The 25,301-nt window shown below is 39.0% G+C and overlaps 1 protein-coding gene across 1 annotated transcript; it reads left to right on the forward strand.

Moving 5' to 3' along the window:
• The first annotated feature begins 402 nt into the window (after positions 1–402).
• gc2 (guanylyl cyclase 2) lies at positions 403–24,743 on the forward strand. The gene is made up of 23 exons (XM_037682937.1): positions 403–845; positions 3,492–3,620; positions 4,417–4,596; positions 5,122–5,239; positions 5,545–5,846; positions 5,922–6,053; positions 7,504–7,607; positions 7,815–7,933; positions 8,904–8,988; positions 9,107–9,203; positions 9,854–9,976; positions 11,738–11,818; positions 11,973–12,149; positions 12,320–12,476; positions 13,374–13,523; positions 15,670–15,818; positions 15,920–16,083; positions 16,168–16,360; positions 16,443–16,617; positions 17,017–17,115; positions 17,507–17,601; positions 17,700–17,785; positions 24,611–24,743. Exons 1-23 carry the CDS (start codon positions 429–431, stop codon positions 24,741–24,743), a joined length of 3,465 nt encoding a protein of 1,154 aa, XP_037538865.1. The 5' UTR covers positions 403–428.
• Positions 24,744–25,301: the final 558 nt, after the last annotated feature.

Consider the following 25,301-nt stretch of genomic DNA (forward strand, 5'->3'; position numbering starts at 1 on the left):
CATATATTGAGCTACAATTTGGTGTGGTAGTAGCTGAGAGTCATACACTGCACGTAATTTGAGCTCTACACATTGCGCCCAAAACTTCGCCGTTAATATTTGTTAGCAAAATGTCTCGTGAACTACTGGACAACTAGGCCTTTAATTCATGTTTGAATTATCTTTCAAGATTTTTGTGAGACCTGCAGACAAGTTCATCCAAAAATCAGAACCAACAAACTGAACTTATTTGGTTGTTTTAGTTCTCTACTTGAGAAAACAGTAGACAGGGACCCACAGCAGACAAGTCTGAATCAAACACTTTTGTCCTTTAATTTAGTTTAATTTTTTTAGTTTCTTATCTCTTCTTAGTAAAAATCTCCTTTGTTTCTTTCCAGGGCAGCTCTGCTTCCCCCACCGTCCGAGCTGTAGAGGTGGTGAAGCTCGAGATGCATCTACAGCGGCGTGCCTTCATCTATTTCCATCACATATGGAGGAAACAAACCAACAGACCATCTCCTCATGTCCTCCTGTCCTCCCACCCTGACTACAATCCTCTGGTTTCACCTCAGACGTCCTCACCGTCACCTCCAGTCCTCCTCTCTTTTGTTCCCCTTACTGCTCGTTCACCCCGTCCTCTCCATGACCCACTTCTAAGGTTCCTCGTGGTCCTTCTCACCTCCCTGTGTTTAATACCTCACCAAGCACATGCAGCCTGGTTTCGGATTGGGGTGGTGGGACCGTGGGGGTGTGACCCCATCTTCGGTAAAGCCCTTCCATACGTTGCAGCGCAACTCGCCGTCAACCGCATCAACAGAGACCCCTCGCTGACGTACGGAGCGACGTTTGACTACGCTGTGCTGCAGGTAGGACATTTTTATTAGATGCATTTTTATTTACTTCTCTTTAAATTTAAAATGTTTGCGATGAAATATGGAGTTAAGACAACTTTAAAGAATTATAACGGGTTGTTTTAATGGTGTATTATGTAATTATCAAAAAAAACTAAATCTTACCTTATGTTCTTTACGTTCAGTCCTTGTAAGGTCAAGACTAAAGTAGACTGCTGCTTTGAATTTTATTCATTAGTCTTGAAGCTTTCATGATTTTCTTTTATGTTTTTTTTTATTATAAATATTTACTATTAAAATTATTCCAAATATTCATTGACAAATAAATGTAAAGTTTGTTAAGTTAGTACCTCACTTGACTGCGACCGATGGAGACAAATTGCAGACTGTATGTATGGGGGATTTGTAGGGGTCCTCAATGTCCACATGCGAGTCACATGACCTTGTTTGTCCAGGTTTGAAAATGTGGTTGAACAAACTGTCTCAAAATAGTCAGAGTTCTTGTGGACATCTGGGATGCGTCTCAATTTAGATTATGATTCTTGCATGGCGTTCTGTAATATTTGGTGGAAATCAGAATCCCAATGCAAAACCAAAACGCAAAAATGCTCAAATATAAGAAAATAACTAATTTATTAAACAAGACCCAACACAAAAGGCTGATGAGGCAGAACTAAATTACAAATGAAAATTCGAAGGAGACTCGAAAGAATAGACGTGAGTGGCTTACAAGCACAATGCACAAACGAGGGACAACAAAGTATTTAAAGAATACTTTTAATGATGGGTAATGACAAACACCTGGGCAAGACAATGAGGATCAGGTGAGAGTGGGAGGGAACAGGAGCTGAACTACAGGAAGAGAAAACCACTGCCGAAGCTGAAACACACATAAAACAAAATACAAGAATCAAAGAAACACTAAATGAATAATTCAATTCAATACAAAAAATACTTTATTAATCCCAAAGGGAAATTAAATGTTGTAACTCATCATCCTCGTTTCATTGAGATGTTATAGATGCTGATGGCTGTAGACAGGAAGGGTCTCTTGTAAAACTCTGTCCCACAGCAGATCCGAAGAAATTGTCCGCAGATGCCGTCCGATATGTCCACCCAGAGTCGACTGGCCTCTTGGTTCCCCTGGGTTGCAGGACCACCCGAATGCGGGCAGAACTCCTCCCAGAGCAATGACCACTCCTCCCAGCAGCCTGCTGAGCTGCTCTTCGCTGCGGACAGCAAGCTGCAGATGTCAGGGGGTGATCCCGTCCTTCTGCTGTCACGAGCCACATTTCCTGCCATTTCCAGGATCTCAGTGGTCAGGCACTCGAGCACAGCCAGCAAGGAGACAGGAATGCATCCACGGCACCTCCTTTTCAACTCATTTGAGATTTGGGGCTGTAGCTGAGATATTGTTTGAGCGTTGAGATGTTAATCAGCTGCTCCCGGTTATTAAAAAAAAAAAAACAGAAAACTTGTTGTTATGGTTACAGATCATAACAAATGTCCAAACTAAAAAAGTTTCAGTAAAAATCCTTCCATCTGCACAGCATCTGATACCAGCGAAAACAATCATCCAAAAACACAATAACACACAAGACACAGACCCTGACACATTCTTTGACACTATGTATACAAACTGAACATTTCAGCTCAATTTTTATCTGGAGTACTTTACAAACGTGTGATTTCAAGCGAATATTTGAATAGTTTCTTGCAATTTTGTGTCTCCAACTAATTCCCAATGGTCAGTGAAGCACTACATTTAGTCTGAGGTTAGCATTTCCCTACAAGTAATAGTTCATATGATACGTATGTTGCAAAAAAGGTAGAACAAAGATGTGGAGTAAAGTTTAGGTGTTTGCTAGAAGTGCTAGGAATTTTAGGCTTTTACTTTGCCTGGTTGCACTTAGCAAGGCAAGATTCATTTGGACCAATACAACAGACTTCTATGTAAAACGACTGTCTAATCTAATGCAAAAGTGACAGCAATGTCATATTTTCTGAAATGATGTTTGCTTGAATCATTTAAAAATATATATATTCGATTAGAATAACCATCAGCTCGACTGCTCAGGGAAAATGTCTGCCTGATATTTCAAGCTGCTAACGCTCTGAGCTATTCTAATTCTAATGAAATATTGAGTACTGATAACTCCACAAAACATAATTTCAAAACATTCGATCTGTTCAATGGATTAACTCAGTAATGAGCATAGATTAAGCTAATCTAAAGCATCAGATTTAACCTTTTCTCCGAGCAAACAGTGACACAATAGACTTAAAATTATAGCAACAAAAGTTCATGTTGGGAGAATCACACTCCAGTGGTTGCATTAGTACAAAGACACAGGTCTCCTAAAAGCCAAGCAAATCATGTCAGTGCACAAAAATATAAAAAATACATAATCTGCATAGAGTTTTGTGAACAGAACTGGCATTTTCATCATGTTCTTTTTTTATCAGTATGTATAGTGAATGTGGAACATACAGCTCTTGTACCCGTATGCAATCATTTTCCCTGAAAGAAATTAAAAGTAAAGGTAAATCCCTTAAAATGAAGCTAGATCAAGTGAGGATTAGATTCAGTGCAGTTTTTTATTTTTTTTGTTGTTGTTCTTTATTGAGTTATTTTTGAATAATCAACAAATCTTCCTTCAGGAACCGTGTGAGACATCCAGGGGTCTGGAGGCTTTTGTGGGTTTCCACACCAAAGCTTCTGGTTACATTGGACCTACCAACCCTGGATACTGTGATGCTGCTTCAATGCTGACTAAAGGCTGGAACAAAGTATGTTACAATACTGAAAGAATATTGAGTTCTTTAAAGGGATCTTCGACAAGTTGGAACAAAATACCTTATTCTATAAATTACTTCAGCTATAAAAACAAGACTGTAAAAATCCCGTAGGCTGTAAAATTTTAATAATTTTCTAAAAAATAACAACACATGGATGTCACCGTTGTATTTATGTGGCATGCATTCTGGGTAAATGACATAAACGAGATGTTCTGGTGCAAGCACCGTTCAGCTTGAATGCTAAGTGTGGACATTATCTGACATTTAGTCCTTTAATTTGAACTGGAGCGCGTTGACAGAGAAGAGACTAAAGAAATAATTCTAATTACTAATAGCATTAGCTACGGAACTGACAGTGTTAGCGCTGGGACTAATATTTATAGTAATAACCCTGGAGTTAATAGTGTTCGCTCAAAGCTAATAGCATTAGCATTACATGACATTGCTTCAGAGTTCAGTGTTTCCCCTAGATGACTTGCCATGGCTGGACGCTCATCTCGTGCATTGCACCGGAAAAATAATGACAATGGCCTTAGGTGAAAAATGCAGTAAACATGTATATTTTTAATGTAATTAGAAGTTTTCACATGTCACAAACAACTTGTAGTAGAATAGAAAAATAACAACATATTAAAGCAAACGTGCAAGTAGTCAAAGAGACGTGAAAGTTATAAAAGTTTATGGGTACATATATTAAACGGTACAGTTCAACTGGTTTCGTTTAACTCGTATAGTATCTTTTTGTCAGACTAAAAAATTTATATCTGCCTATAATATCATCCCTTAGGCAATATTTCCATGGGCTTGTGTAGGCTACGAGTTGGACAATGTTCGAAACCATCCAACCTTTGCCCTATCGATGGCGAGGCCCACCCAGGTGCTAAACAGAGTCATGAGCTACTTCAGGTGGGCTCACATTGCCATCATCTCTTCCTCAGAGGACATCTGGGTGGAAACAGCAGCTAAGGTTCGAATGTTGGCCTTTTCACCATAATTCTGCAAAATACATACATTCATAAATCAAGATAATTGTGTTCAGGCAAAACAATTCCAAAGATAGAAAAAAATGTTTATTTTTTAAATTAAGAATTAGTGGTATCTTTTTACAGTAATACATAATACAACCTGGTGGCTACACACCTATTACTTACTGTGTATGTGTCTGGTACTTAGCCAGTATATATATATATATATTACTGACTATTTACATGGTATTTACATGGTGCACACCTCCCGCGCATGTACCTGTTACTTAATTGTTAATTACCATTTACATATCTGGTACTTACTCACCTTGTACATACATGGAACTTACCTAGTACATGCTTGCTTACCTGGTATTTGTTACATACTTGGTACTTGCCTGGTACTTACCTGGTACATAATGGTACCATGCTGTGAGTTGTAGCACTATTTTTTTCCAATATTTGATTATTTTGTTTTCTTTTGTTTGAGTTCCTAGAATTTATTTTAGTATTGTTGTCTTGTTTAGGTGGCTGACTCCTTGAGGAGCCATGGCTTTCCAGTCAGACTGGTCAGTTTTATGGAAAACACACCTCATGGAATTAGACGAACTCTGGCCAAGGTCCGCAAGATGAGAGAAATACGTGGTAAAACTGATATATCTACATGGCCTGACAATGTATGTAAATCTTTTAATAATACTGAATTTTTGTTATACTTTTTTGGTGGGATGTTGCTAAAAACCTCCCACAGTAATGCTTGATGGTAAAAAGCATTTATTTATGTTGATACACTGGAGTTTAATCAGACCAATGTATAATTATTATTTTTTTAACAACAGAAAAGTTTCTAGTTCATTTCTTTTACTTTTGTCAGGTTAATTGTTTCCAAATAAAAACAATTCAGTTTTTGTTGGACAGATCTTGAAACTTATTATCATGTCCTGTCCTAGCTGTGATCCTCTGCATGCACTCGGCACTGCTTGGTGGCTCAGCCCAAAAACTTCTCCTGGAAACGGCCTACGACATGCAAATGATTGACGGCTCCTTGGTGTTTGTGTCCTATGACACTCTGCTCTACAGTCTGCCCTACCGCAATGTGACCTACCCAGCACTGAAGAGCAACAGCAAACTCGTGCGGGCCTACGATGCTGTGTTGACCATCACTATCGACTCCCCCAAAGTGTCATTCTATGATGCCTACAGAGAGGCTATGGAGAGAGGAGAGGTGGTGAGAACCCTGAAACCTCAGCAGGTAAAGTGTGTACCAGTGTGTTTGTGGGTGTTGTATTCATAAGCAAGGCAGCTGAAACTGACACGTGTCTTGCAGGTGTCTCCTCTGTTTGGTACCATCTACAACTCTATTCTGTTCATGGCTCATACAGTGCATCGAGTCCGAAAGTCAGGAGAGTGGATGTCTGGAGGAAACCTTGCACAAAGTACACGTAACCTGGACTTCCAGGTGCTGAGAGGACTGTGAAAACATTTACATGAAGTATTCAAGACAAAAGCTAAATCTAGCCTTGAGCGTGAACAGACCAAAGTACTTTTAGTGCTTGTCCTAAGACAGGATAAATGGGAAGGGTTGCATCAGAACAGGCATTCTGTGTCAAACCTTTGCTAAATCAAACATGTGGATGATCAAGAAGAAATCTGTCATGATGGTGAAGTGTGTGAGAGTAGTGATAGGCATGTAAGAACTGTGAGGCAGAGGTGGGATCTGCAGTAGGAGTGACACATGGATTCAAGGTGGAGATGGGAGCACTTCAGGGTTCAGCTGTGGAATCCTTCTTTTAATGACAAATGAGGTCAAACAGGAGTCCTCCATGAACTATAATATTTGCAAACAACATTGTGCTCTGTAGAAAGAGAATAGAGAAGCTGGAAGAGAGCCTGGAGAGGTGGACATATGATCTGGAGAGAACTAGAATGAATGTCAGTAGAAGTGAAACAAAATACATTTTACAGAATACAACTTGCCAGAAGTAGAGGTATTGAAGGCGAATGAAGATTGCGACACTAACAAAATAACAAGAAGCAGAACTGGAGGTGATAGATATAAAGATGTTGGGATTTTCAATGAAAGTGGCCAAAATGGAAAGAATTATAAATGAGTTTATCAGAAGGAAAGCTCAGTTTGAGAGTTCTGGAGACAAAGTTAGAAAGGCTGTGATGGTTTGGGCATGTGCAATGGAAGGACAGTGGATATACTGGACTAAGGATGGTGGATTTGGATCTGCCTGTGAAGAGAAAATAAGGAAGATCACAGAGGAGGTTCGTGGATGTGGAAAAGAGAAGATGAATAGGGTTGGTGTGACTGAGGAGAATGTAAGGGATAGATGGAAGTAGATGATAAGAGGAGGCAACCCCTAATGGTAGCAGCTGTTATGATCCATGTGTCCAGGAGTGATTCACAGGACACACAACATATGGAGTCTAGACGATTTTAAGTTTTTTAATAAAAAATTTTTTTTTATCTATTTGAATAGGAAAAGTAACCCCAGCTAAAACAAACAAAAAGAGGGAGAAGCCCCAAACTGGCCAGTAGTTGACTGTTGGATTTAGGAAATTCCCTCACCCTGTAGTCCAGGACCTAGCCCTGCGACCAAAAAACAAAAAAATATAGACTGCCGTTAACTCCCAAACCCAGCAAACAGTTAAGAAAACAAAATGTAGCAAGGTGAAAAATCTGGCGTTTAAAAAGGAAAGGAGCGAGAATGAGGCTGGTAAGCAGAACCCACAAACATTCGACCATGAAAAGGTGACACAGGGACATGTAACAGCAGCTAAAAGAAAAACAACTTAAAAACCAATTATTGCTCGGTCTGTAGGGTAGTATAGGCCAAACAAAAGTAGTGTTTTCTGTTAAAGTTATCTTTGTATATGTAATGTGTATCTAATTGTCTTGATAGGGCTTTAGCCACTCCATCAGAACCAGTAGCTCTGGAGAGGTTCAGCTCGACTACCTCATATTGGACACAAATGGGTTGTCCTTGCATCTGATGCCAACATACAGGTAAACATGAGCTAAGATAAAGTGTTTAGAGTGTCAATATGGGCAGCAATTGATTTTTTTTTTTTTTTTTTTTTGGCCTTAACATCCAGTTTTCCATGGGTTTGTACTAGGTTTCTCAAAATTTAGCTAAAAATCTTGCTAACCAACAAAATAAATCAACTTATCAACTGTAGCCTCACAAATAATTACAGATCTGTTCAACAACAGGATTGACATGGAGACTGGGATGATCCGCTTCTTGGGTAAAGACATTCACTTCCCACAAGGCTATGGGCCCAGGAGGGATGCAGCCTGCTGGTTTACACCTGGAGTCATCTGCTCAGGGGGTGAGGGCCGGATCAACAGGTGTATTTATCAAATTAAATAAACCTTTATTGTTATTTTAGATGGACATAACAGCAGACATTTCTCACTGGAGATCCAATAAAAACAATTACACCCACACACCAACACAATCATATCCCTCACTCCTACCCCCAAAACCGACATCCTGATGTATGTTAGAACATTTTCCACCACACTCCTGCAAAAAACCCTGAATATTCTGGTGGGAGAGAAGCTTGTTTCAGCTTTCTCTGAAAGTGCAGTCTCCTCTGGGCCTGTTTTGTGATTGCTGAAACATTTCTGTTCCAGCCCAGGTCCTTCGAGATCTACACTCCGAGAAACCTGACGTTCTCCACTCTCTCCACTGTGCGGCTGCTAATAAGGGTGGTGTGCTCAGGTTGTGAAAGTCAAAAATCATCTCCTTAGTTTTTTCCACATTAGGCAACATATTGTTGTCCTTACACCAATCCTACAGATGTTTAACCTCTGCCATTTTCATGTATGAGCCCCACCACTGTGGTATCATTCACAAACTTCATAATGTGGTTACCCCCGAATCTAGCTACTCAGTCATGCGTTAGCAATGTGAATCACAGAGGGCTGAGGACACAGCCCTGAGGGGTTCCTGAGCTCAGCATAATGGAGTTGGAGGTGTTCTTTTCAAAATGAACAGACTGTGATCTCTGAGTCAGAAAGTTCAAAATCCAGAGACATGTGGCATTGTCCAGGCCAACAAGGAGGAGTTTTTCCATTAGTCTCTGAGGAATTATGTAGTTAAATGCTGAGCTGAGATTAATGTACAGGGTTATGGCGTAGGTGTCTTTTTAATCCAAATGTGTGATAACTTGGTGCAAGGTAGAGGTAGAATGGTTTGTGTGATAGGCAAACTGAAATGGGTCAAATATGGCAGGAAAGTCTGACGAGTTGTTTTTGGCAACATTAAACTTTATGTTTATTTCTTTTCTGTTTCAGGAGTGGATCTGTTTTTGACCTTCAGCACGTTCATCGGCTTGGTGGCTGCTTCTGTCGTTATTATGGCTCTCTTGTACTTCATCCGGTACAGAGACACAAAAAACTACTAAAGCACATATTTGAGCCAATATTTAAAAAAGCAATAAGAAAATATATTACATGTTTGTAACTTTTCATTGACTGCCTTGTTTCTTGTTGCAAAGGCGTCGGATCATTCAAATTCGAATGGTCAGAGGCCCCAACAAGATCCTGCTGACTCTTGACGATGTCACTTTTATCAACCCGTCACTAAGCAACAAGGTCTGAATAAAGCTATAACTTAATTATAAATCCAAAACTCTAGAAGGTTAAAAACAAAATGTTTGCTTCCCATCTAGGTAGCTTTTAGAATTTAAAACAGAAGAATTTGGAGTTCAAACTTTAAGAGATGCTTTATTTCTGAGTTAAATTCACCCAAGTTTATTCTGATGTATCCAACTTCCTCCTGAGGGTTATTAGGAGCTTGATTAGCCTGGCTCACAAGCAAGATGTTTTGTCCTAAAGACCTTCTTTAAACAGAAGATGAAGTCTCAGCTATCAAAACTCATTTTCCCTCTAATTCATACCTTCATGTGACCAAAGCCTCTCTTGTGAGACAGCAAACTAAGACCCTAACAACCCTCAGGAAGACAGGGAAGTGGAAGTAATTATCATTGTGCAGTTAAAAACTTGAATGCCATGGTGTCCAGTTTTGAATTGGACAAACTGACGATTGGAAACGGATTGCCTTCAGCTACAGAATAGAAGTTCAGTTGCTTCTTTTAAACATTTTGGATTTGCCATGTTCTGGATGATTATCTCCATTTGCATGAATCCAAAATGATTCAAGTTGTTTTAGTTTGCTGAACTAGCTTCAAACAAGCTACTTAGTTTAAAACGTGTTTAAAGTGGAAACCCTTTCATTTACGTAGAAGCTGAGTCTGGATGACAGCAGGGCCAGCGCTGCCAGGAGCACGTCTGAACGCAGCTTTAACACGTCACTCTCCTCTCAGTCCCCGGCCACTTACGAAAACTCTAATGTTGTCGTTTTTGAGGTGAGATGGATTTACTGTACAAAATTTTTAAAAAATTAAAAATTCCATTTTTTACTAATTATATAAAGTTAGAAAAATGTGGTAAAACTTGGGATTATTTATTCAATAACAAGACAATTAGGACTTTCAGTAATTTTAGATCACTGGACAATTTGAGGGCAGCACGGTGGTGCAGTTGGTAGAGCTGCTGCCTCTCAGTGAGAAGGTCACCAGATCAAATCCCAGCCAGGGGCCTTTCTGGGTGGAGTTTGCATGTTCTCTCCGTGCATGTGTGAGTTTTCTCCAGGTACTCCAGTTTCCTCCAGACCAAAAGCATGCATGTTAGACTGATTGGTAACTCTAAATTGTTCCTAGGTGTGAGTGAGAGAGTGAATGGTTGTTTATCTTTATGTGTCCCTGTGATGGACTGGAGACCTGTCCAGGGTGTCCCCCACCTCTCACACAGTGACTGATGGACAGACATGGGCACCAGTGACCCCAGCAACCTAGAACAGAAGAAGCGGGTAAAGATAATAGATGGATGGATGGATGGATGGATGGATGGATGGATGGATGGATGGATGGATGGACTGTTTGGAAACTGATTATTTTCACAAGTGTCAGTTCACTTTGTTTCAACTAAAGTTGTTTCTTGGGTGCAAATTCCAAAAATAGAAGTCTAACATATTTCTGTGGCCTTTTAAATTGATCAAACTTTTTGAAACATGTCTTATGCCATTGTTGTGGAATAGCTCATCTAAAGCTACCACATCTCAAACTAAACTTATCAAGTTTTGTTTTTTTTCTTCAAAATATACAGCAGATTCCTGTTTCACAGTTTTCGTCATCAGTTAGATAAAAATTGTATGGGAAACGTTTTTGTGCATCAAGTAGTGAAGTTGAAGTTCCAAAACATAATTTGGCCACAAAACTTTTTTTTTTCTTTAATTCTGTTCTGGGTAGCGCTGATGAACATATGTTGTCATCTCTGTTGCGGAAGTATCTGAGAAACTCTGACGTATGTTCTCCAAACACACATCTTAGTAAATTTCAAGTCAAAGAAGGTATTCAGACAAAAGTTGGCTCAACCAAAGGATAAAATACAGGAACGCAAGCTTAGTGAAGTTTTTGCACACTGTCCAGTGCAACAAAGAACTTTGAGACCTCTATGTAGGAGAAACTAAACAGCCTCCATGATGCATGGCTCAGTACAGGAGATCCAGCTCCTCAGGCCAAGACTGCACCAATGTTTCTACAATAAGGGATCCAATTGAGGATAGTAATGTTCACATTTCACAGCTGAACAGCTGTGGCTTAGTGGTTAGAGCAGTCATCCTCCAATGCAAGAGTTGGAGGTTCGATTCCACCAGTAGTCACATGCCGAAGTGTCCCTGGGCAAGACACTGAACCCCTCATTGCCTCCGATGTGTGTCCCACTGGTGTAAGAATATGATAAGGCACTGATTAGTCATTGTATAGATATAGTAGAGTGCTGTATGAATGGGTAAATGAGAGCACAGATTGTGTTGTAAGGCACTTTTTGTATCTTGATAAGATGGAAAGGTTCTATATAAGTAAAATCCATTTACCAAGTACAGACCATTTTGTACAGAGAAGACAGATGGTTTGAGAAAAGGGTGAAAGATCTCATCTAGAAAAAGATGTATGATGTTTTTTGCTAAAAGAAGATACTATGTAAAACACTCTACATGAAAGTAAATCAAGATTGACTGGCTTTGATTAAAGACAGAATCTTGATTAGTTGTTGTTTCTCTCCACCAGGGGGACTGGGCTTGGCTGAAGAGACTTCCTGATGGAAACTTTGGCAGCATCAACTCCAAAACCAGTGATGTCTTCGAACTGGTACATGGCATGATAGAGAAGCATTGAAGATCATATCTAGTTCATCCTTATGTCCAAACAGAAAATAGAACATGACTTGGCATCTATAGTTGGACATATTTTCTCAGAAGGACCAGAAGTGGTGTGTTCATAACATTCCTGCATTTTTCTGCAGATGAACGACATGCGGAATGACAACGTCAACCCTTTCCTGGGCTTTTTTCATGACTGTGGCGTGTTCGCAATTGTGACTGAGTTCTGCTCCAGAGGCAGCCTGGAGGACCTTCTGCTGAACGAAGACGTCAAACTGGACTGGATGTTCAAGTCGTCTCTGCTGTTGGATCTGATAAAGGTAGATGATGAGTAGAGGGTTTGGGATAGAGATGAAATCAGAACAATGATCTCAATAAAATGAGCACAATTTTGTAAAGACATGAGCTGTATATCTTTCTTCATCAGTTGCTTTTAATGGTTGACATGTTTCAAGAAACTAAAAATGTTGCGACATGTTTTCTTTCTCAGGGTATGAAGTATCTTCATCATCGTGGAGTGTGTCACACTCGTCTAAAGTCTCGAAACTGCGTAGTGGACGGGCGTTTTGTCCTTAAGGTTACAGACTATGGCTATAACGAGGTCCTGGAGTCCCAGAGGTTCCCCATAGGTGAAGCACGTCCTGATGGTGAGGTTAACCTTGCCTTGCAAAGATTTTCACTTCCTTTGTCATTCAGATAGAAATGCTACCATTTGGTGATGGATTAGTAGAGTCATCAACAGTACATATCCCAAGTGCTTTGCATAGCCATTATCCGTTGAACTCAGTCCTGTTTGTGTTGGCAAAATATCCCATAACCTTCTGGATGGATTTTAGAGAATCTTTCAGAAAGTCTTCACAACTGATAAACCTTTGAGGTCAATTCATTTCAAGATGGCCATCAAACAGCTGACCAAATAAAACACAAAAATTGTTATGACTCGGACAGTTTTGCTACAGTTAGTGTGGAAGCCATCCCCAAAACATACGCTAAACGCTAAAAGATCATACAGATTAAGATTGCACATTTTATTTTCAAGATTTGATAAAAACAGTTATGATTAAGTAATTTCTTGTTTTTCTTTGTGATTTTAGTTTAACATTCTAGCATGAAAGGCAGTCCTAATATGTATTTCTTTAATTTATTTATATTACAGAGCAAGGGTGTACCATGATGGTATGGCACATGTGGACATAAGTTGATTCACTAATAAACCTCTAAAAACACATACTATGTTTGAGTATACAGTATACTATATTTGATTTCCAAATGTTTCTTTTAGTTTCATTTGCCAAACGTAGCAAGTACAGCACATAAAATAATATATAAAAAATAAGAAAATAAAGGTTGTGATACACTGAAATAAGGAAGAAAATACAACAGCAGATGACTAATTCTTCAAGACATTGTACTTTGTACCATGATTACAGTATATGTTGGGCGACTTAGTAGCACAGACAGATGCCCTCAATCTTTAAACAAAAACTTTTATTGTGACCGCAACTGCAAGAACAAACTAAATCTCCCCTGCCCGTTTGTTTCAGAGCTGTTGTGGACAGCTCCAGAGATCCTGAGGAGTGGGCAGCCAGGTCTCTACGGGACTCCCCCTGGTGACGTTTACGGCTTTTCCATCATCATGCAAGAGGTTGTGATCAGAGGACCTCCATTCTGCATGTTAGACCTATCTGATACAGGCAAGACAACAGCTGCACAAACCAGTTTTGGAGTTCATATATATATATATAGGCTATGAAGTGAGATTAGTCATAATTTAAATACTGCAAGTTGGGTTCAGGGTTTTCACTGTCACAAAACTGATACTGCATACATTTTATTTGGGTTTGTGATCTTAGTAACTTATGCAACATGTTGGGAAAGTAAGAATTAAACAATCCTGTCTTGAGTTATGAGTTGGTCAGCAGATTTGAAGTACCACTAGCATAATTCCTAAATTGGTAGGAATAGTTGGAACAGGATCTTAAAGAAACTGTGGATATGTTGAATCTTTTATGTAGGCCCCTGGTGGCTATACTCTGAAGTGCTACACAGTTAGGGTGCATTCACACCAGCCCTGTTAAGTCCGCTTTAATCGAATTCTAGCTCGTTTTCCTAGACAGTCCGGTTCACTTGGGGAGGTGTGAACACGCCATCGAACTCTGTCACGGAACAAAAAGGCGAACTCTGGCCCGGGCTAAAACCTAGGTCTCGGTCCGGTAGAAGAAAACTCCAGCGCGGTTCAAGTACACTGTGAATGTAATCAGACCAGGCTCCGCTCCACAAGCAAGAAGTGGAGTACAGCGCATGGCAAACAAACATGCATTTCTCTTACCTCATATGGAGCCGTCAGCTGCCTTGTGTGAAAAATAACATTCTCCATGGTCTTCTGCCTCATCTTCTACTCATGCTGAGTCCATTTTTGAAAAATGACAAAATATAACTCCTAAAACTGCTAAAACTTGATGCCGCTCCGTTTTTGTTTTTATTTCCAGAAGAAGAAGAAGTGTCTTCAGAGGTTTTTGTGTCGTTTCTTTCAGTAGTTCTTTGTGCAGCGCCCCCACAGGCGAGCGGGGGAATAGGTTGGTTCAACAGGTTGGCTCGACTGCACAGTGCAGTATGAATGCAAACGCACCAACTCAAATGTAAACAAAATGTTATGAATTATGAATATTATGAGTTATGAATATTGGTCCCCAACCGAACCAAGTCTACTGGACTATCAGGTGTGAAAACAACCTTATTTAACCAGGTACATCACATTCACAGATCTCTTTAGCGAGGGAGGCCTGAGGGTGTTCTTACTTGCATGTTTTTGGAAAGTGGTAAGAAATTGTAGTACCCAGAGAAAACCCACACAAATTCAATTCAGTTAAATAGCGCCAATTCACAACAAAGTTGTCTCAGGGCACTTGACAGAAACATTCACATACATAGAAAAGCCAGTCGGTTTTGAGTGAAGAAAATTGAAGAAGTCTGTTGGAAGATGGATAAAACGTCTCAGCACATAAAAGAAACACGTCCAGATGACCTGACTGAACATTGTTGGATTTTGTACCTGGATTATTGAGTATGAACTTTGGTGTTTTGAACCACTTTGCATGACTGTCTCAGAGGAGTTGCCGAGGGAGAGGGCAGGCCCCTGAGACCATCTTAAGGTCCCCACATACTCGGGTGTACTTCATTCCACTGAGGTCCACACGGACTCAATGCGGACTTGAAGCGGATGTCCATGCAAAGATAAATTTTTATGACCGCATACACGTTCTCAGTGTCACAAACTGTTTTGTAAGCGACACCAACCACTCTCTGTGTTCCGAGCAACCAGTCGCCAGGATGCGCAGCGCGACTGCCATTCTCTGTGCAGCACTGAAAGATGTGCGGTGGCTGCCATGGTGGTGAAGAAACAGGGCTAAGTGCCCAACTAGCTCACCAAACTTGCTAGAATCCATTAGAAAATATTCTAAATGTTTCTGACTGTCCATTGTCTTCACATCCTTCACCAGTGTATTAAATTCTGTTCTTCGTCCCTGGTCCGGTTTATATACCACCGTCTTTTCTTTTCTTTTTCTTTTTTCCTTTTTTTATCAAGAGGCAAGCGATCTCTTCCTCCTCCGTCCATTGACGCTATTACTGAAATTGTGAGAAATGAAGGAATTTGTCACAAGAGAATTAACATCTGTATGCTTAAGTATGAAGTTTCAGTTTGTTCACAAAGTGGATAAGGCCAGTAAACCTTTGATTCATAGCCTTTGTCTACTTTTCCTAAAGTTGTCAAAATGTCAAACTCTGGATTCTTAAGTTGGACTGTCTGACTTATGTTACTGATGTTTTCATTTTCTTTAGAGATAATAGAGAAGCTGCAAAGGCCTCCTCCTTTGTGTCGTCCAGTGGTTAGTCCAGATTTCGCTCCGATGGAGTGCATTCAGCTGATGAAGCAGTGCTGGAATGAACAGCCAGATAAGAGGCCCACATTTGATGAAATCTTTGATGAGGTCTGAAAGTTCTTTCTAAATCATCATTTTAGATAAATCTATTAGAAACACTGTTTTTCTTGACTTCTCTTACATAGCCATTAACTCTAATCTTGTTTTAGTTTAAGAATATTAACAAAGGAAAGAAGACCAACATCATAGACTCCATGCTGAGGATGCTGGAGCAGTACTCTTCTAACCTGGAGGAGCTGATCCGTGAGCGAACCGAGGAACTGGAAATTGAAAAACAGAAAACAGAAAAGCTTTTAACACAGATGTTGCCTCCGTAAGTTAGTGAACACACACTGACAATGAGTATCTCAGGGCAAAACTTCACAAATATAAATTCTGAACTCGGATCTTCTGCCAGGTGCGTTGCAGAAGCTTTGATGGTTGGTGGGACCGTGACGCCCGAATATTTTGACAACGTGTCACTCTATTTCAGCGACATTGTTGGCTTCACTACCATCTCAGCCAACAGCGAACCCATTGAGGTAGTTGACCTCCTCAACGACCTCTACACACTTTTTGATGCCATTATAGGAAACCATGATGTGTACAAGGTAACTGACTGTCTTTAGCCTTATGGCAACTGAGTCAGTAAATCTTGGGTATTGTTGCTCATTCTCTTATGTTCTGCTTCAGGTGGAGACAATAGGCGATGCCTACATGGTGGCATCAGGTGTCCCTGTCCCCAACGACAACCGCCACACTGCAGAAATTGCCAACATGTCTCTTGACATTCTCAGTGCTGTGGGAACCTTTAAAATGAGACACATGCCTGATGTTCCTGTTAGGATACGTATTGGACTCCACACAGGTGTGGAAAAATGGAAACATAGGTGTGAATTGGGTATTGCTGCCTCTTTAACAATGGGACAACAAAAGAAGCAAGCAAAAGAAAGCCTTACACTGCTCTCCCATGCCTCCTAAAAAAGTTGTGTCAGTGAGGAGTTTTAGACTTTTTTGACCATTGGAGTATTAGAGTTTTATGACTTTAAGACCAGAATTGGCCTGATTTTAGCCTTGACATGTATGGATGTTATACATAATTTCTATGCTTTTTCAACCCATGAATGCTTCGCTCAAAGAGAAGCGAGTTGCTTTTTTGGGGGCGTAAAGTTTTGATAGGACATCTCCAGATAACAGATGTATGGGAACTTGATGCCTTCAGAAGTCATGAAAACTAGATTTCACGTATGTTTGTCTTGGACTGCAGGTCCATGTGTAGCAGGCGTGGTGGGTCTCACGATGCCACGCTACTGTTTGTTTGGAGACACAGTGACCACTGCCTCTCGCATGGAGTCCAGTGGGATGCGTAAGTTACTAAAAATAATTACCATAAGCAAAAGTTTACAAATGTAAACATGCCAACTCCTTACTAAGTGAGTAATTTAATTTACCCTATCATTTAGGCTTTTCAAGTGGATGAAATTACATTCATATCTGACCATTCCTTCTGGATGCCTAACCTTTTTATTACCAATGAACATAGAGCATAAAGACCTACCGATATTCGGAAAAGCAGACTATGACAATTTATTAGATGAATGACATCTAAGATTTTGATATTGTTGAATATTGTTGAATAATTCCCATTGTACTGTCATGTTAAACAACAGTCATCTGAAGCTATGACTAGTACATACATTTTTGTACAAGTCACCCAAGTTGTCAATCCTAATTATACTGTATGTTTGTTGAAACAGCCTACAGGATCCATGTTCACCAGAGTACAGTAAAGGTCCTGAGGGAACTCAATCTTGGCTACAAGCTGGAGCTGAGAAGCCGCACAGAAGTCAAGGTAAAACATCTCATCAACAACAAAAAATAATAATTTCACAGACATGAAAAGATGAAGAAGAAATGAAGTCTCTGATTATCTTTCTATCTCTCTATCAGGGAAAAGGAATAGAAGAGACATACTGGCTTGTAGGGAAAGATGGATTTACCAAACCTCTGCCTGTTCCTCCAGAAGTCAAGTCAGGGTAGGAATTGGTCTCTGTCTTCCTGTGTTTGCCTTTCTCTCCTTCTTGCTTCCTTCCCTTCATCGTTTTCCTCCCAGTGTCCAAGTATTTTATACATTCTGAGTCCTGCACTGGCTTGAAATAGTTTCCAACCTCTCTATTTAATTTAAAGGTAAAAAATAAAGCCACATGTCCTAAACGTAGTTGCTCTAGATGTCTTAGGACTGACTTCATTTAAGAATGAACAGGTAAAGTGGCTTAATTTTATTGTTGGTCTTATCAGATACTTTAAGCCACCAAAGTTCATCTAGTTAGTATAGCAACACAATAGTAATTCACTGGAGAAAGAATAGAGACAAACCTAGTGTCTGTCTAATGCAAACATACAGGATGTTAAAGTTACTAATATTTTGTTTGTTTGAACTGCACGGGACATTTTGAGGTTGGATTTACTCTTGAATGGACTCTGCTCTGTTTATTCTATAGCTTGAGAAATTCTCCCTTATTCTCCAAACTGAGATCACTCAGAACACTGTCATGGTGCTCAGAAATATTTAACATAAAACAACAACAGAGTAAATATTATTTGAATAGTAGGAAGGATGGTTTGAATTTTCTCCTTAATTGAAATAATTTTATTTATAAAAAATTTCATCAAGTCATCACTGCTTATAGGTGTAGATATACATGGTTCAACGGTGAGGGGATTTTTCATTAGACTAGCTATAGTACTGAACAGAAACCTGGGGTTATTTTTATTCTCATCTATTAAAGATGAAAAATACACAGTTCTAGCTTTACAGAACACTTTCTTATATGTTAGCAGGCGTTCTCTCCAAGGTAAATAAAATTCTTCAATGATAGTGGAGTGTCATTTTCTTTCCAGCTTTCTCGATGCCTGTTTAAAGTATATAATTCAGAATTGAGCCAAGGAGCCGGCTTCTTTTGATTGATTACTTTATTTTTCAGCAGAGCAATTTTATCAAATGAAGTTTGCATTGAAGTTGTAAATTTATCAACCAGATGATCAAAGTCATTGTTCTCTACTGCATTACTCTACAAGAAAGAGGAAAACAATGATGGACAATAATCTTTAAATTTGTTTACAATTTTCTCTGATAAACACCTGCTATAATGACATTTAATCTCAATGGCTGTGTAGTCAGTTAATGTAAACTCAAATATTATTAAAATATGGTCAGACAGAATAGGATTTTGAGGAAGCAGGTTATTAATAAGTACTTAATCTCTATGCCACAAGTCAGAACCAGATCAAGAGTGTGATGATGAGAATGAGAAGATGTGTAGACATTTAGAGTAAAACCAGTTGACTATTAAATTTTTAAAGGATATATTGTAATTTCAACATCTACATGAATATTGAAATCCACCATTATTATGACTTTATTAATATTTAATTATAAGTCAGACAAAAAAATCTGAGAATTCAGACAAAAACTGAGAATAAAGGTCTAGTGGATGATAAATAACAACAAGTAAAAGAGGCGTTTCTGATTTCCATTTTGGATGCAAAAGACTGAGGGACAACTCAAAAGAATTATAACAAATAATGGGTTTAGTATTAAAAATCCTGACGGAAAAATAGCTACTCCTGCACCTCGACCAGTTGTTCTACTAAAAATTTTGAAAATTAGATGGAGTGGATTCATTTATACCAGTGGTTCCTAACCCTGGTCCTCGAGGAACACTGTCCTACATGTTTTAGTTGTTTCCATCATCCAACACATCTGATTCAGTGATTTAATTACTTCCTTAAGTTTGGCAGAAGCCTGTTAATCACCTTTCATTCATTCCGGTGTGTCAAAGCAGGAAAACAAATCAAACATGCAGGATAATGTTCCTGGAGGACCACGGTTGGGAACCACTGATTTTACACTAACAAAATCTTCCTGTTGTAGCCAGGTTTCTGTAAAACAGAATAAATCAGTATGGTGATCAGATCATTTACTAAAAGACTTAGAAGAAAGAGATCTGATGTTCAGTAAGCCACATTTAAGAATTTTATTCTTTTGTTCTGGTAAAGTAAATGTGTTTATTTTAATAAGATTTTTTTATGATTTATATTTTTAGAGCTGATGTTTGGTTTATTTAATTTGAGCCGTGGAGTAGCTGGCACTGCTTCAATGTGGTCTGGGTGGGTAATACTGGAGAAGCTGCAAAGAGGTGTGGAAGCCTACACCTTTGCTTCCTGGACTGGACCCTGGGTTGTCAATAATTTGGATGTCTAACAAAATCAACCATATTTCTAGAAAGAACAGCAGCTCCATTCAAAGTAGGAAAGATGCCATTTCTCTGAATCAGACCAGGTTTTCCCCAAAATGCATTACAGTTATCTATGTAGCATATGTTGTTTTCAGAACACCACCTAGACACATGTTGTCGCTGGTCACGTTGGAGAGGGGACCAGAAAAAACTACGGAGGCCAACATTTTTGCGAAGTTACACACTAAAGCAACATTAATTTTAGTGACCTCCGATTGGCGTAACTGGGTGTCATTACCGCTAATGTGAATAATAATCTTTCTGTATTTAGCCTTAGTCTTAACCAGCAGTTTCAGGTAGGATTCAGTGTTGCCTGCTCTGGCAACCCAAAATGCATTTAAGTTCAAGTTCAAGTCAGTTTATTGTCATTCGCATCACATGTGGTACATGAGGTGGAACAAAATTATGTACTAAGGGTCCTAGTTACACCCAAAAATATAAAAAATACAAAGTGTAAATAGAACAAAAAGATATACACTAAATGAACGCCAAACGGTACGCTAAAAGATCTAAGATACATGCTAAACATAATAATGTAAGACAATACGGCGTAACAACAGCAGCCTGAACATGACCGAATATTTAACTATGGTCGCTAGAGTCCCTAAAGCCACGTTTCGGACTATGGAGCTGCCAAATGATCAGTCTGCTTCTCAGCGAGTGTGTCAGTAAGCGAGGAAAACCTATTTGAAACATGAATGGGTCGGTGGTGAACCAGGGACTTAGTTTTAGTACTATGCTTACTCTGGACCATCACACAGCCTTTCTGTGGTTCCAGACTGCTAACTGGAGCTAGCCTCAGTGTCTCCGCACTACCTACGGTGACCTGACCTGGCTAGCTAGTATTTCAGCAGTGTGGAGCCAGTCTTCCAGTTCAGATAGCCTCTCCTCCCAAGCTATCATAATAATGCACATGCCACATGCCAAATGTAGATGTGTCTTGTCTTGGAAGTTCTTTGAACCTTGTTAATCAAACAAGTCACCTAACCATCACTGGTCTGCAATGTTATTACTGGGGACTATCTCTGGGGAATAAGACATACAGGATGACAATGATATGGCACTGTAGCATAAGGGGCCAACAAACCACTACCACAGGTAACCTGATAGTTACACCCTATGGCTACCAACACCATCATATCAGGAGTAACACTATTGTGTGTCGCCCTATAGAGCATTGGCAGGATTTGTCCTTTACACTTGGCAATACCATGCATGTGCCCAGTCCATAATGATGCAAAATCAAAAGGCATTGCTGAAGTCATGATGCTACTTGTCATCAGTTCATGCCTTCTGGTTACGACACCACTCCAAATGTCTGCTCTACTGTTAATGGCAGCCTACATGTGCAACAGTGAACCCCTAATCCTACTTTTGCCAGTTGTTTAGCTACAGTGGAGCATGACATGTTGTGTAGTAGAGTCCAATACCAATGTCTGAAAGGCAGGAGTTTTGGAGTGCTTGATACACAATACGGAAATCTTCTTTCAAACTGAAATATTCATATAATCACAACAACTGATGGTGTATTGACTTCTCAAACGTGTCCCATAATTAATTGAGCCACTTCATTCAGAGTATAGGAGTGGTAATAACACTAGAAAATTGGTCTAAAAGTTGTTCTGTCGTTTTTAACAGCAAACAAGCCATTGCAGGACTACAGTGTGTGTATGTGTGCTGTGATCATGGTGTTCACTTCATCTCAACAGGCAACAGGCCCACGGGCTGCAGATGGCCGAGATAGCCCAGTACAAGAAACGGAAAGCCGAGAAACAACAGCAGGAACAACTTGCAAAGAAGAAAAACTGAGGTAATGTTATGCATTATCAAAAAATGTATAACATTACTGGCTTAGTTGGCAACTGGACTCATCCTTTGTCAAACGTATTGGGGTTGAACTGTCTCAGGGTGTTACTGCTATTTGTTTGGACTTATTTGCACCTTAAGCACACGCTGTTCAAAGTTTAGGAAGAAATCTTGGCTACAACATGAAACAGCTGGTCATGAATGCATCCTAGTAAAATGGCTCTTTAATTGTATTGCTTATGTTTATGATAAAAATATTCATGAATATTTAAGAACCAAATGCACTTGAAATAAATGTATTTGCCTTTTATGTGTGGTTAAATAAGTCTTTATTGCTGACCAGCAGTTTTGTGTTGCAGGTTGTTAACAAAATATTTCGTGTAAGACTGAATTAGGTCACCTCAAGGTGCAAGTAAATGCAATAAAATGTAGCAACATCTAAAGACAGTTCAAGTGAGGGATGTAGGAATCTTATTCATAAGACGAAATTCCTTTTTCTGACAATGAAAAAACTCAGTTCTTCTACTTTACAAGTTAATTTTTTTTTTTTTTTTAATCAGCTGTTTATATGTTGCTGCTGTGACTCAAAACCATATCACTAGAAAAATGTGCGGTCCTGTACTCTGGGGAAAATTTTTAATTTTAAATTTTATTTGCTGTATTTGCACTTGCGGTACACTCACAAATTGGATTTTTGGTGATGAAAAATTAATATTTAGAAAAATGTTTTCCAAAAGTAAAATTTTCTTAAAACAGCAGACAAAAGATTTGGAAACAATTACTTAGCAGCCTATTTTTTTTGCATGCCCACTATCACTTTGTTCCCAATAAAACAAAACAACAATGAACTACTGGTAATCTTTTATTTTTTTTCTTGTCTCATAAACCTGATTTTTGTTTTTATGGCAAAACAATAACTGAGAGAAAACTGTAAACCACATAAGCTAAAATTGTTTCCAGGCAATATTCAACCAAGCTAACCTAATTCTTACTCTGTCGTTTCAAATATTGTTAATTGCACATTCTCACCACCTAGTGGCACGGGGAAGGTATTCCAGCAGTTTTGTGAAGATATGTAAACAGTGGGAAAAAAAAAAACATGAACAGACAAAAAATAATATTGAAAACATATCCAAAGTGGTGTATACGGGCAGAAAGCTAAAACTTTAAATTTTATTTACTAGCACTTTATACTTTTCACATAAAAAAAAAGAGTTCCTCAAAAAAGAATTTTTTGTGTGTGACAGCAGCTATGTGCTGATGCTAACTTTAGCTGAAACGTCCTGGTACCTGTTATTTTTTCTGCATTATCTATAGATTTTAATTTTGATGCTTAAATTACACAAAGAATGTATCCAATTTACAAGACTTACAAAAAGCCCATCCACAAATTTCTAAATTTGAGTGCCTGATGTGTTGCAAATGTTCGTGATGTTTATTTTAATATAAAGAATTTCATAATGTCAAACAGGGATCTGATAAGCTCTTTTGCCACTGCTGTCAAGAAGAAATCACGTTTTTATGTGGACGTATTCAGGTGTGCTTTACGGTGTTTTCTTTATTTTGCGTATGTGTGGCCTCTAGTTTGACTTTAAAGAGACGGTGTAGATTTGTGAAGCGGTTATAAGTAACCAGAAACTTACCTGTATCAGATAGCAGCCAGAAAATCATGGAACGATTCTCATGAAGCAACCAAGCTAACTGCTAATGAAAACGAGGACAAAATCCAGAATATTTTTAGTCATCTCAAACAGCTTAAACCTCAAAGATTTTATTGTAGTCAAATTAATTCTTAATGAATTCAGATCAGGTTTGTTTAACATGTTTTATTTTGCAAAATGTTTAACGCAAAACTTGTCATGACTATAAATGAATGCTCCGATGTGAATAGTCTTCAGTTCAAGAAAAATCTTAGACGTTTACGTAAATAACCGTAAAGATGCAAAAACTGACGTGGCACAAAACTTGTACATGGAGTTGCAAATTACTTGAACTGCTATGAAACTTGTGGTTGCAGTTTTTGTGGCTAGCTTAAATCTGTTGTGGAATTGGTCAGAAAAAGTCTGGCTAGCCTTTAGCTTAACTCTTTAGTGGAAATTTCTCCCTGATTCTCCAAATGCAGCTGTTTGCTGCAGGTAACACGCTGACTGCTAATAACCTCTCCAGTGAAACCCACTATAGACAATGATCTTATTAAAGTGCAGACATTGTAAAATCAAATTATACTCTCAGGATTTACTGTCATGCAGAAAGTTCGATTCACATGGTGGCGCTAGACCGGTCACAGTTTTCTGTTTTAGTTGTGACAGGTCTGTTTTCATGTTCCATGTGATACTTAGCAAGTAGCCGCGGGTTTGACTTCCACACTTTCTCTAATTAAAGGATTAGTTCAAGATTCATGCAGACATTTGAAAAGTTAATTAAACTGCTGTTATAAATCTGAATGTTCTGTTGCATTAAAAATATATATTTTTTGTTGTTTTAAAAGTTTTAATTTTCTAACTGGGAGCTAATGGCTAAGCTAAGCTAATTGCTAAGCTAATGGCCCTTAGCTCTGAACCTCTTTCTCATTGTCACTAAATGTAGGTTTTTCATTAAATATCCCTTTTTTTTTCCCGTTTAAAACCTTGAATTATTTCTTTTAAAACTTATTTTCGTGTTGGGATCAAACATTTTCAGTTTGTTTTCTGTTGGGTTGATTTTCTTCCTCAATCTTCTGTTTGTTCTGACTCCTTCGCCCTCTTTTCTTCCCCTCAGCATGATGCTGCATCCAACAAGAGACCTGAGGCGGGTGTTTCATAAAGCCGTGAAGAAGATCGCTCACGTACGAGTTGTGACTCAGCTCTACGTTCCCGAAGACGACCACAACGTCCTGCTAACGCACCACTAAATCACAAACGCCAGCTCTGACTGGACTCATCACCAGCATCATCACAGATCTTCACTGAAGTTTACTCTGTGCCAGCTGAGCGTCCTCCTGAAGAGAACAACGTGTTGGATCAGATTAACAGACACAGTGTTGGTTTAGCAGCCTGAGCTGAGTCTGATGTGGAAGCATCTGCTGAGTCAGCAAATGAGGGATCTGTGGAAAGTGTCGATCAGCAGCAGCAGCAAAAGAAAGCAGCTAATCTCTCGTGTTCCTTTCCTTCTCCTTGGCTCCACTTCTTGCTTGAGGTGAATCAAAGGTGGTTTCTGCGGTGCCCATTTTTAACGGAAAAGAAAATCTAATAAAAACATAATCTAAACTTTTTTTAGTCATTTACAGGATAGTTGAGAGTATTACTGTATACAAGAGATGTGAGTGGGCAGGCAGGCTTGAGTCATTAAAAAGTTTGGATGAAGTGGAGTTTTGTAAAAATAAAAAATATCTTACCAGTTGTAGATAGCTTTGTGAACGACCTCAGTTTAGAGAAATGTTTAATTGTGACCAAACAAACTACTCTGAGCG

Source organism: Nematolebias whitei, chromosome 1 (genome assembly GCF_014905685.2).
Source record: "Nematolebias whitei isolate Nwh7 chromosome 1, NemWhi1, whole genome shotgun sequence".
NCBI classification, from domain to species: Eukaryota; Metazoa; Chordata; class Actinopteri; order Cyprinodontiformes; family Rivulidae; genus Nematolebias; species Nematolebias whitei.